We start from the raw sequence: 12,828 nt of genomic DNA on the forward strand, positions 1-12,828 counted from the left end.
CAGTGGTGATGGTTGCTGTAGGGAGAGTATTACTTATTCACTTATTCATACCTTAAAACAGTCCTGCTTCTGTAGATTCTCACTTCCAGTAAAGAATTAAAGAATGAATAAATAAAAACTAATATTATTTAGAAGTGAGGCAGCCACTCCAAGCAAGCATTTTAACAGCTATAACCTGTGGGGGCTTTTTGCTGTCAATCCATTGCCATCAAAATATTTAAAAGAGGAAAAATGCATTTCACTACAATTATACATCATCTACAGACCCTTAGACGTGTGTATTCTAGTCACTACACTTTAGTTAAAATAAACATTTTCAATGACACATCCATCATCAAAACAGCCCCTGTGCAGAAAGGTGTCTCAAACTGTCTGAGGACTCCACCTTTTTCCTGCGTTCAACTGTGGACAGAAGCAGTACTTAAAAGTTGCACAACAAGGCCACACTGTGCACTCAGACATGAGTGATGTTGAGAAATATGCGTCAAAAATAGCACGCTTTTAAATGTGGGAGGATGTGTCATATGGTGTGTCACGGAATGACTTAACGTTCAGCATCAGTACAATCACATGGTTAAAATGCCATGTTGCTAATAGTTTGTGTGTAATAAGCCTAGAAACCCTATTCGGACTACAAATATAATTAATGGGTGATGGTTTATTGTATTTTGATTATTGCATGTCAAGAATTTCAATCAAACCAGAGGTGGAGCGAGTCAAGCCTCTCGTAGCCTCTAGTCTCCGAGACAAGGTTCTACTTGAGATGCTTCCCCTGGAACACTTATGAATGCCACAATTTTGGTGACACTCGAGAATACACAATGTGTCTTGATTACAAATGAAGCGAAAGAAAAGTAATTGTGACTATCAAAAAAAAGGCAAACGATCAGATCCAGAGACCCACAGCAGGAGTGAGTCTCAAGAGAAAAAGGGAAAAGCAAAGAACTAAGAGTCAAAGACAAAGGCTCTGGCAGCACAAGTTTAAAAACTACAACTTCAGTCCCTGCAGGCTGATGGCTAAGTTGTCCCCATACCAGACATACCAGAGGCAGCAAGGCTGGCTTAAAGCACTGAATGGCTGATCCTAGAACAGCGTGTTCTGCACAGCAATAATCACCTCAGTCAGCCACAAGCAAGGCAGAGCACCACATGAACAACAAGTCAGAGCTTTGTGCCTGTTATTTTGCATGGTTAGAAACTGTTCTGGAATTTCTTTCAAATAAGGAAAGGGACACTTCCCCCCCAACTATTTCTATAATACCTTTACGGATTTCTTTGGCCCTGGCATTTTAGCCATCACTCACAACCTTGTGGTGTTGTGCAATTTATCCCTGCACCCCATTCTGCCCAGCACGGTTGGAAGTAGAGGAATCTAGAGAAGCCACAAGAACACCCTAGGGAGATCTATGTCTGTCTGGGAAAGCACCTCCTTTGGTTCTCCCTCCCCTCTCAGCAAATAACCCACACTCTCTAACAAGCATATGGGTTCTCAATGACACAGGAAGGAGAGGGCTCATATCCAAGTATTGGGAACATTTCTGAGTAGGCGACGCTGGATTTCACCCCTTCTTGGCTTTGACCCAAAGTAGGCTGACTTGAAGACTTCCTGCCCCGAGCCAGTGCCAGATTTCTGTGGCATCTTGGCATCTTCACTGCCAACTATGAACAGAGGCAGCGAAGACAATTGGTGCCAAGAGTTTTAATTAAGACTGTGTTGTAAAGAGGAAAGTAAAGGCATGTGCAGGTAATGGCTTCCATCCCTGTTTCAGAGGGCTAACAGAATATGATTAACTAATACAATCTTAGCCTTAGCCAATTAATTATATTTAACCGTTAAAAACAGAGAACGACCAAATGGTCCAGAGAGGGAAATCAGCATGCACCGCTCTCATGCTCAAAGCTGAAGAGAGTGTAATTGTGTTATAATACACTGATGCCAAAGATTATTAAAGGCTATGTTTTCAGACAAAATGCACATGCACAACTAGAAGAATAAATTACCTTTTTCAGTTAGTGTCCACAGTAGAGTCAGTCATTTTAGGGGGTGGATCAATTACCACTTTGAAAATTAAATACTGTCAAACTTTGGTCTGTTGGTTAGAAACAAATAAGCAATAATGGCAAAACATTGTTCTTTGAAGAACTTCAATGAGACTTGTACTTTGTTTTCTTTTGGTTATTCTCTTCTGACATTTTACAGACTGGATGATCCATTAAAAGAAAACTGATATTCCTGGAGCTGGGAGTAAGCGATGAAAAAGAATATACCCTTCTCTGCGTCGTCAAATTGAAAAATTAATCGATGATGAAAGTATTTCAGGCTTCAGGCATTATGAAATAGTATTAACAACCCAACAATGAAAGTGAATAAGATTAATAATCATTCGAGTACTGCAACCTTAACCATATCACGTTCTGAAAGGGTGTCGCTCTGGTCTCAGTTTCTTGAAATAAACCACAGAACGGATCATATTGCCTCCAGCAATGAGTTAAATCTCTTACTTGTGCAAGTCAGTGGCTGGCTACATCCACAATAGCCAAGTAGGCTTGATGCCAAGACACTGATTAGCCTAACTATGCCTCTGTTCTCCAGGCAATGCAGTGCTGAGTGGAGGTGCAGTGGGAGTCTAGCTCATCACCAAAGAGCACTGTGCTAAACACAAGTTTAAGTGGAAGAAAGCCAGTAGACTGTAGTGTATCCATGCTGGACATATAAAGCCTTGGGCAAGGAGGCATCTGCCTCTTTAATACATAATTCACTCAGAGCTGAAACATCATGCTTTAGTCCTAAGGGCCGGCAGTCTGCTTCTGGTTGTTGGAACATAAAACTGTCTCCATCAGATAATCCAGTCTCACTGACAGGCAACTCCTGTGTACCAAGTAGCAGTTCAATTTAACCTTAACTTCAAAACAAGATTAGAAAAGTACACATTTTTAACATATTAGTAAATGTTCAAAGTTCATTTTGTGTTGTTTTTCAACTTGCACCAAATGCATGTGGAAGCACTGCCATCTCACCTTTCCACCTCAGTGAGTTTGTCCTCATCAGCCATGATACGCAGGTAGGTCAACATGTAGAGACAGCCATCTGCCCTGGAGCTCTCCCCCTCAGACATGCACGCGGTCACTTTACATCTCAATCTCTGCAAATGCATCTTCCTGTAGGGGTATTATTAGAAGCACTCATGCCTTATTACCAACATTATTATCATAACTGACAGGATGTGCATTAGTTACTTTGGTCTCCGCAGTTAGATCGGGCCATAATGTTGACACACTACTGCATGGGCCTTTCTGGATTTCGATATTAACAGTGGAGAACCTGAAGCAGATGCAGTGCTTTCATGTGTAATAGTCCCAGCTCATGTTCCCATGAAAGAGCCACTAATGGGTTAACAGTAGAAATGAGAGGGGAAAGAGAGGGAAAATCAATGCTTTTGTTGAGGGGAAGAAAGGAAGGCTTTCACAGGTCTATGTATCATTAAGCAATTGAGAAAGCTAATTAGAGTGGGGGGGAAAGATGTGCAGATCTCACAGCTAATTATTTCCATGGCAACCACAGCTCATGTAGATGATGTGAGGTAGCATCCAATTTGCTTCAATCAGGATATTTACAAGAAGAGAAACAGAGACCCCTAGTGGGATGAAGTGAACATATCCATGAAAGCTGAGTGTTGAAAAGAAACTTTAAATGTAAAAAGGATTCAAATAAACTGAAAAATACCCAAAATCATACATCTCAAATTCTGTTTTGAAATGTTGATACATGGAAAATATTATCTAGTTTGTTATCATTTGCAAAAATAAACAACTAATATCATTTTTCGGCTTTCCAGGAATTGTGTTGATTGTTAGCACAGGTATAAGCTTGCCTACAGCCCAACTTATAGAACCATGATTTGGTAAAAGTTAGTAGAATGCAGTGATGTTTGACAGTATTAGCTGAAATGTTCTCTATCTCATTAAAAATTGACCAAACAGTAACTGTTAAACCAAGACTATATATAGACTCTTTTTTATTTTATTAAAAAACAAACAAACAAACAAAAAACATACAATGGTTATGCACATTAGTTCTTTGATGAAGTGACAGGTGTTTTTAAAAGTGGGGCTTTATAGTTGATAATGAGGACGTTACATATTAGGCGTCTATGTCTCTTTTCCCTGGTCTTTGTGTCATACCTGCAGGTCAGTGTCTCTTTGAAGCACACAGTAAAGCAGCCACAGAGGACAGGATGAATCTTTGCTTCCATTCACACAAAATCTGGAAATTCCAGAACTTCAGACATGGCTTTTGCTTCATAAAAGTGTGACCATGTTTAATTTTGCTTTAGAACATAAGCGTTGTGAGACAATACAAAAAGAAAATATTTTATTCCTCTAACTCACCACTTTGTTTAGTCCCTCCACCCCCCTTCATTCAAAAACTATCCCACTTGAAAACAACCTCCCTCTCTATAACATCAGCTATAGCTCAGGCAGTTAACTAAAATAGTGCAAGGAGGCTGCCAATCAGTTCTGTTCAATGCTGCAAGCCCCAACACCAATGTTACTGAATTTTCAAAATATACTGCCCTGAGAAGGAACTTTTTTGAGAGTGAAATAATTCCCTCAGAAGTTGACTTAGACCTGGTTCCTCTGGTGGAAAGTCATGGAGTCCCTCCCAAGGTTCCCAGTCACCCGGGGAAAGTTCCTTTTTGTGGAAAACTGGCTAATGTCTCTGTTTGCTAGGGTCAATCTTTTCCAAGTGAACCAGGGGTTTGAGTTGTTCAGCAAAGCTGCGCATGTCCTCTGACACAGTGTCTTGTCCTGCAGGAGCCAACACACTCAGCTCCACCAGGTATGAAAGTGATAGATGCTCAGTGTTTTCTGTATTCCCTGGTACAAGTATGCGTGACAGCTTACTGACCACAATTTTCATTGCACCTTTACGAAATATGTGTCCATTGCTGACAAACTCATGGTCCATGCGGAAGCCCATCTCATTGAGGAACTCCGGAAGGCTGTGAGTGGCAGCAACATCAACACAGTTGCGTACCAAAGCGTGGCGACTCTTGTCTCCCACTTCAGATTGACCAAGGTAGCGTAGGTGCCATGGAGCAGTTGGGTGGGAGAGGGAACGGCGGGCACGCAAAATGAAGGGATTTCCTTGCTGGCCTTTGAGAAGGTAAACCAACTCATGATCAGTAAAAGTCTCAGGTTCCATGTTGTCGCACAGACCTCGAAGGCGATGCAAGAGGCTTTCCAGGGCCTGGTCCAACACACTCCCTGATTAAATAAAGTGCACAAGGAACAAATACAAAAAATGACATTTGATCTGATGGCCAGGACTCTATACATATTATATTTATAAATATAGTCTCCACTATCTCAGATCGTCCATAGTTTGTACATTTGCTTTGACATTTTTGCTTCATATATCAAATACCTCAAAGATTTTCCTTTAAAACAAAAAAAATACACATCCACCCACTTTCAGGGCACATGCAGTAATATTTTAAACCTAGTAAATTATAAGACAGTTCAGTAGATCATGAAATACTCATTTTGATTTATTAAACTTATCTCAATAAATCAAAATCTTTTTATCAGAATACCATCTGAAACCTCCAGAATTTAGAATTTTGGTCTATTTGGGTTAAACTATGCATGTATTTTTCATTTTTGTGGTACAACTTCACATTTGCTCAATCCAGCATGAAATTTAAACCCCCCAAAAAGATTTGTTTTCATTTTTATAACTAAGAAATAATTTTCCATTTTGCATTATTGTGAAATTCAATTGTATACCATTAAAAATTGGTGTGCGTTTAAATATGAGACAGATTGGATCTGCAGATCTGGATATGGAAATCATATGCATTTAACTGTATTATCTTTAACAGATATTTGTGTTCAAACATCTGGTATGTATGACAAAAAAAATGCTGGAAGAGGTTCAATGGTCCATATTTCAAAGAAAATATATCTTAAAAAGTATTTGATAAAACTTCACAGCAATCATACATGACAAAACTTTGGACCATACATTTTTTAGGCAAAACTGCGATTGTCCAGGAGAAGGCCCACAGTATTCTACAATTGAGTGACCAAGTTAAGAAATAAGGTTTTAAACATTGTAAATGCACCATTTTAAAAATTATTTATAATAATATTATAATAAGAATTTAGCTGTTATTTAGGAGCTAGTGCATAATAATTTAGGTCAAAGGTGACATATGTAACACTGTTCACTTTCACACCAAAGGATGTTGCTCATGTAACTTTACTCATTGTGCTGAACAGTTGCACAATGCAACTATTAAATGATTATTGCTATTGTTTTGCATTTTTGTTACTATAAGCTACTATCTGTAGTATTGCCACTATCAGTACCTTATGCTATGTATAACACTCAGGGCTTGTTATTTGCCTGCTTACTTGCTTCAGCTTCGGTGGATGCATGATATCTTACCTTGTAACAGATACTCCATCATGTTAATTGTGCCCCCAGTGACAGGCATTACAGTAACAGGTGGCGCCTCCATCTTTCCTCGGGTACTTTGAGGTTTTTGAGCCTAAAGAAAGAAAATTATATGCAGATACATATATACATGTCGGAACATCTGATGGAGCAATGCCATCATTAACAAAAAAAATTCACCTGTCGCCATAGGTAACAGAGTTTGTAACTTTTAGCTCGCTAATAGCCAGTGATAACGCCTTCTAATCTAGGTGTAAATCACTCGAAACAACAATTATAGTGCATTATTGTCTACGAAACCACGAAGAGCAGTAGCCGAGGAAAAAGGGTAAATGTTTTAAGTGTTCGTTCTCGATAACGTTTTAATAAAAGACCAAAGGCCTAAACGGGGTTCTGAACACACGGCTACTACTACACAGCTACTCTGTTTCCTAGTAGCTAACCGGAACGTTACTTAAGCTAACAGGCTAAACGTTTCAATGTTATTACAGAAACATTAAAAATATATTACCTTTCAAAAATAAAGAAGCGAACGCGGAAAGAAATAAACGTCTTTTTAGTTATCAAAGAAAAAGTGAACACAGTTAGCAACAACAATGAATGAGAAGCGTCTTCCTTTGGTGTGTCAAATCGGTAGACATCCAACTTTGAGGCTCATTACAGCCACCTACTGGTAGTGTTAAAATATCGACAGCAGGTCATCCGTGTATAAAATAGAAAGAAATGGACATGGACGTCATGGACAGACAGGCTTTTTAGGCTACTCTGCTTTTATTAACACCGGCTATACGAATGGATTATCAGTACTGTGAAAACTATTACTGTTTTCACAGTACTGTGAAAAGTATATATTACTGAGTATTAAGTTTAGAGGCTTTATTGGCATACATACTGTGGAAATAAAAGCAGTAGTTTACACTTAATTTTGCCAATCTCTTGACACAAAACAAAAATAATTATTCAAATAAAATAAAAATAAAGAATCCGGAAATTTTACAGATTGCAAGAATTGAAGATGCAAACACTAAAATTAGTTTTAAAAACAAACCTGAGTTTGAAAACCTGAGTTGTACCTGCTTTGTCCATATTTGCAAACCGGTCTTTACAAATTTGTGCCATAGCAGGTAATAATAATTACAGTAATAGTCAATAATATTGATGGGGTAGAAGAGAGGCATAACTGACTGTCTTATTCACGAGTCTGATTTGAGACTTACAGTCTTTGATTTCAGACTCCTGTTGCATCTACCTTTAGAATCTACCACCTACCTGTTAACTGGTGGTGTTGTGAGTGTGTGTTGTATTTAATGTTGATGTGGGCAATGCTGACAGCCCTGTTGGTGTAAATGTCATATACTAATGAAAAGATGATCCTGTGATTTATTGTGCAGTCTCGCACAATAGAGTGTTCCTGTCTTGAGTAGTGCAGCTGGGCCCTGTTAGTCATCTTAGAAAGTACAGTCAATGTGCTGGTTGTGAGACCAGGTGAAATCCAACCTCATGTGTGTCCTCTACCTCTGTCTTGGAGTGTTTTTTCCTCAGATCGCCTTGCTATTATCTACATTTAGGGCAAGATTATTTTCCTGACACCAGGCCACTAGTCATTTCACTTCTCTTCTCTATGCCAGCCCTGCCAGTAATCAGCCCAATTACTTTAGATTCATATGCAAATTTTATAATTCTGGTATTGATTAGGGGGGTGCTCACACTCATATGTGAAGAGAGCATGTGGCAGTGCACTCAGCACGTGCCCCTGAGTAATACCAGTGCTCACAGTTCTGATGTTTGATATCAGGTGTCCAACTCTGACTGAGTGCGGTCTATCTTACAGGAAGTTCAGAGCTCAGTTACAGAGAAAGGGTGTGAGTCTGACTAAGAGCAGCTTCTCAGAGAGTCTGCAGCATTAAATGCAGCTTCAGTCAACTAACAGCATTTTCACAGATGTGTTACTACCTTCTAGTGGACTGATTCTGTATGTGTGCATAAAGTAAAGAGTCCAAGGTGGCCAGGACAGTCTTTTTGATCCTTTCAAAACACTTCATCACAATTGATGTTAGTCCAAAAGAATGATGGTCATTTAAGCATGTGGCAGTATGTTTCTTGGAGAGGGCCACACTGGTAATGGACTTAAAGGATGGGCAGATTGTATGTCTATGAATACACCATCCAGCTCTGATGAGCAGACCCTGAGTGCATGCCTGAGGATATTATTTGGACCAGCTGCCTTATTTGGGTTTGTTTTCATTAGAGCTGTGCACACCGCCACCAATGACAGATCGTGATGCAGTGGTTTGTCCTGCGTGTCTTGTCCTGTCTGTCTCTGTGGGTTGGTGTTGTGGTGTATAAAAAAAGTGGGTGAGGTACTCACATAGGCTATTCGGAGTAATAATCAGTAATAATCATACTATAACCTTTTGTCTGCAGGGTGTTATTGTTTTGCTATCACTGATGATCATTATTGATTAACACTGCAGACGCAGTACTGCTGGGGTTTTAACACTTTTAACAGCCTTCTTTATGCAACCTTTTGCTTAGATGCTTTTTTACTGCGGTTATATTTTATATGGTGATTATATAAAACCTAAAACTGCAAGACAAAATACAGCTGTAAAAAAAATTTAGTGTAAAAAGTATTTTTTCTTTTAACAAAAAAAATAGAAATTGTTTGTAAATTTGTTTTAATTGCTGAGCTCGACTAAATTAATGTACCTAATAACGTTCCTCTTTGTGAAAGCAGCATTTAATTGCCGTAGAATATTGAGGTCAACATTACTTCTTTACCTACATTTGTTTTATCTTAACTTGATCTGCAAGGTAATCAGAAACTGTGCTTTCATGCAGTTCATGAATGGACCTCACCTCTGTACTGAGCAACAACAACAACAAAAAAAAATGTTGTTACATAACATCTGTATCACACTCAAAGTTTCTCATTAAAATTATCTTGATCCATGTACTTTAAAACACCCGCCCTGCCTTCAGAAAATTAGGTAAAAGTTCAGTTATATATAAATAAAAGTGACTGCACTTATCCTGGACTTTTTTCTCTATACTTTTATTTCACTGCAATCACTAGAGGTCATGTGATTAATTCTTTTGCCCGGTGTCCTGATGATAATTGATGAATAAACCACTGAAGACTCTTCTTCCACCTGCAGTAAAAAGCAATACATTTCATTACCCAGACAAAGCAACACGCACACACTTCATTTCTGCATGAGGGTTTTAGGTTACACCTCGATGTCAGCACAGACACTTACCCTGCTATTCAAGCCACAGCAACAAATTTGAACAGGAAATGCTTTGGTGAGACAGAAGCAGAAGTATATTCAGAATCAGAGGGGAAAATTTTTCAAGCAAACCATAAGAAAAAAACAAAACAATAAAATACAAAGGAAGTGGAAGTGAGGCGCAGCTGCATAGCCTACCTGAATGTAACCTTGATTTCAACCAGAAAATTAAAAGTGCCATTAAAATGACACATGATACTGATATACCACAAATAAGTGGGATCCAGTCTTCAGGCTCTTTTTGAAAACCTGTTAAACCAAAAGCTAAATATTAATATTTCTTTGATTCGGGTGAAAAAGATTCACAAACAGCATATGGCTAAACACCCACCTGTTGTTGTGCTAAATGCGTTTGTGCTAAATGTGGGACTCTTAGTAACTGTAGTGTATCCATCAAACACTGAATCTATATTGCACTTTAGGGACCCGTGTGGATGTACAGGCACAGATGTAGTTGAAGTTCTGTTTGGATTATTTGATTTCATGCCGCACGTCACAGCGCAAGATGCAGATGAATCCTTACTGTCATATACTGTAAGTAAAGATCAAAAGGTTACATCAGGTTATCTTCTATCATGAAACAATGATGTTTGTGTGTTAGTTTCTCACCTGTAACTACACACAAATTGATAGTGACTCGCTTAATACTGTGTCCGACACAGCTACTCATCCAGCAGGTATATTTCCCAGCATCTTCTCTTCTGACATTTCCAATATATATAGACTTGTTGAAAGTCAAATTGTCTGTTGTTGCTCTTACTTCTGATTTCCCAACAGCAGTCGTTGCTTTAAAAGTCCAAAAGTTTATTTTATCAAGTTTACTTGAACATGTATGCTGAAAACTGCTGCCAGCAACAATGTAAACTGTCTCATTGACGTCTTTCCACGTCTCTGAAAAAAGAGAGGTAAAGGATTGTGATAATTATCTTTGGCAAATTTAAAAACCATAAGCACAGGTAGATTCTGACTTAACGGAGAAAAATATGACAGCAGGACAAACCTTTCTTCACTATCCGGTTGTTCAGTGATGACGCGACGAATCCTACTTCCGGGTCTAAAGTAGTCTGCGTTTAATATGGCTTTTGTGTTGTTAACATGTTTAATGTTATGTATTTTCTTCTATTTGATCTCAAAAAGCTCCTAAAACAGTCAGTGATCCCTGTTGACCTCCCTCGGCTTTTATTACCGCTAATCATTTATTTAAGCTCAGCTTTTAAAACCTTAGGATGTAACTACAGCCCAGCCCATGGAGCAGTATATGAATGACTAACCTCGTATTGTGGATGGATTATCTCAGTTGTTCTCCTGGCTGAAGTTTGGTCCTTTTACAGCATACTGCCATGCGATTACATTTGTTTCTGACCACCGAGAAAACTCACGTTAACTTTTATCGAGTGGAAAAAAAGTTAGCTTGTTTATATTATGCTAACATAGCTATGTCGCTAGCGGTCACGTAGCACATCATTATATACCAGCTAGCCCAACTTCAGTAACCCTACAAACGTCACTGCTGTTTAGTTTTCTGTCTTCATTTATGCTGGAAGTGATAAGAAAGCTGTACGTTTTAATTTGTTTCCAAAACCCCGCAGTCAGGACGTGCTATATAGTATTTAGATAGAAGCTAGCGAGCTAACTCCCTGCTAACTTCTAACTCCGTTAAATGTCATAAATTCCGTTTTCATGGATGCCTGGATGTTAAACTCAATTGTTACACCTGGTAGAGCAGAACGCTGATCATTTTATTAAAGATGAAAGACTTTAGACAGTTTTTCAACTCTCAGTAATGCCACAGTGTTCGTTTGATATGTGGACCTGCAGCGGAGTTTAGACCCAGACACGGCTAGTGACGTCAGACTGAACAACCGGATGATGTCAGTGGACTTTTGGCATGTTTCTTGGCAAGTTTCACACCAGTACACACCTTCATCCTCCTCGGTAAAAGAGCTGATGAGCAAGGAATGATTGGATCCAATTCTCAATTTGGGATTGGATATTTGATGATATAGCATTCCCCTCTTATCTCGGAAGAATAACTGAACCTGCTTACTGCTATGGTCCTTCTTGTAAAACCATTTGAAAGAGTCTGATCGATGGATGTAATGCTGACACGGTATCACAGCTCGACATCCCAGCGAAAAATTAAGTTGTGTTGCGACTCGCAAAATATCACGTTGCTCATTTAAATTAACAGTCACTTGAAAAATATATGAAATATTCAAAAGTCAGTTCATCAATTGTATTTTAAATACATTGTATTTAATTAAGCAATTTGAATAATGAATTTAGTTAAGTAATGATTTGATCAGATACTCACTGTTTCCTGAGAAAGTAGAGAAGTTCCAAACAAGTAAAAAGATGAAAATGAAGCCTTTCTGTTTCATATGGGAGAAATTCCTGTCCCCGCAGAAATAAAACCCAACATGAAGCATCCTGGCTGTACCATTACTGCTCATAAAAACACAGATCACAAACTCTGCCTCTCAGCAAAAGGTTTTAGATTGAGCTTAACAGCTTAAATGAGCCTGACACATCGGAAGTGGTCCAACAGCCAGTACAGAGGAAATTTAGCAAGGTTGTCACCCACACTGTTTTTCTGATGTGGTCTGGCATATGATTTGCTTCTTACATTTAGTATGGGTGTTAAGACACAAAATGTGCATCGCAAACCAGTTTCTTTTTTAATATATAGATGCCAAATATGTTCTCACATTGTATTTTATGCTGAGATAATGTTTGTGAGGGTTGAACCAAACTGTGATTGAGCTGTTTGTACAGTTTATCGTACGGTTAAACTCACTGGAGTTTGGACTTCATGTGCAAACAAAGCACTTGTAACCAACTTATTGGCTGCCAAGTACAACAACTAACACAATTACACTTTTATTAATGAGATTAAATTCTAATGAATATCATAAACGCCCCAAAAGTGCTGAGCTGAGTACTTTAAAGTGTCTTAATTTGTCATAGATCAGCATGCAATTAAGTATGATATGTAATCTGGAGTATTTATTCGTTTAAAAAAACATGAATATAATCTGCACAGATTATATTTAACAATATAAAGTTAGAGGCGTT

The 12,828-nt window shown here is 38.5% G+C and overlaps 1 protein-coding gene and 1 long non-coding RNA gene across 5 annotated transcripts; both read right to left on the reverse strand.

The window, feature by feature from the left end:
* Positions 1 to 4,013: 4,013 nt before the first annotated feature.
* On the reverse strand, positions 4,014 to 7,413 carry med18 (mediator of RNA polymerase II transcription, subunit 18 homolog (yeast)). 2 transcript variants are annotated; one of them, XM_026183384.1, is made up of 3 exons: positions 6,975 to 7,413; positions 6,455 to 6,557; positions 4,014 to 5,268 (listed from the first exon to the last, which is right to left on the reverse strand). In XM_026183384.1, the coding sequence occupies exons 2-3, from the start codon at positions 6,525 to 6,527 to the stop codon at positions 4,712 to 4,714; spliced, it is 630 nt and encodes a 209-aa protein (XP_026039169.1). In that variant the 5' UTR covers positions 6,528 to 6,557; positions 6,975 to 7,413; the 3' UTR covers positions 4,014 to 4,711. The 2 variants fall into 2 exon arrangements, with proteins under 2 accessions (XP_026039169.1, XP_026039171.1); XM_026183386.1 differs by lacking the exon at positions 6,975 to 7,413 and adding an exon at positions 6,644 to 6,965.
* Positions 7,414 to 9,102: 1,689 nt separating this feature from the next.
* Positions 9,103 to 12,772, reverse strand: LOC113031376 (uncharacterized). 3 transcript variants are annotated; one of them, XR_003273727.1, is made up of 6 exons: positions 12,068 to 12,772; positions 10,363 to 10,644; positions 10,085 to 10,285; positions 9,892 to 10,002; positions 9,724 to 9,764; positions 9,106 to 9,615 (listed from the first exon to the last, which is right to left on the reverse strand). It is a non-coding gene; the product is annotated as an uncharacterized LOC113031376 (long non-coding RNA). The 3 variants fall into 3 exon arrangements; XR_003273728.1 differs by lacking the exon at positions 12,068 to 12,772 and adding an exon at positions 10,754 to 10,769; XR_003273726.1 differs by lacking the exon at positions 12,068 to 12,772 and having other exon boundaries at positions 9,103 to 9,615; positions 10,363 to 10,807.
* Between the last annotated feature and the right edge of the window lie 56 nt (positions 12,773 to 12,828).

This window comes from Astatotilapia calliptera, chromosome 11 (assembly GCF_900246225.1).
Source record: "Astatotilapia calliptera chromosome 11, fAstCal1.2, whole genome shotgun sequence".
Taxonomy (NCBI): Eukaryota; Metazoa; Chordata; class Actinopteri; order Cichliformes; family Cichlidae; genus Astatotilapia; species Astatotilapia calliptera.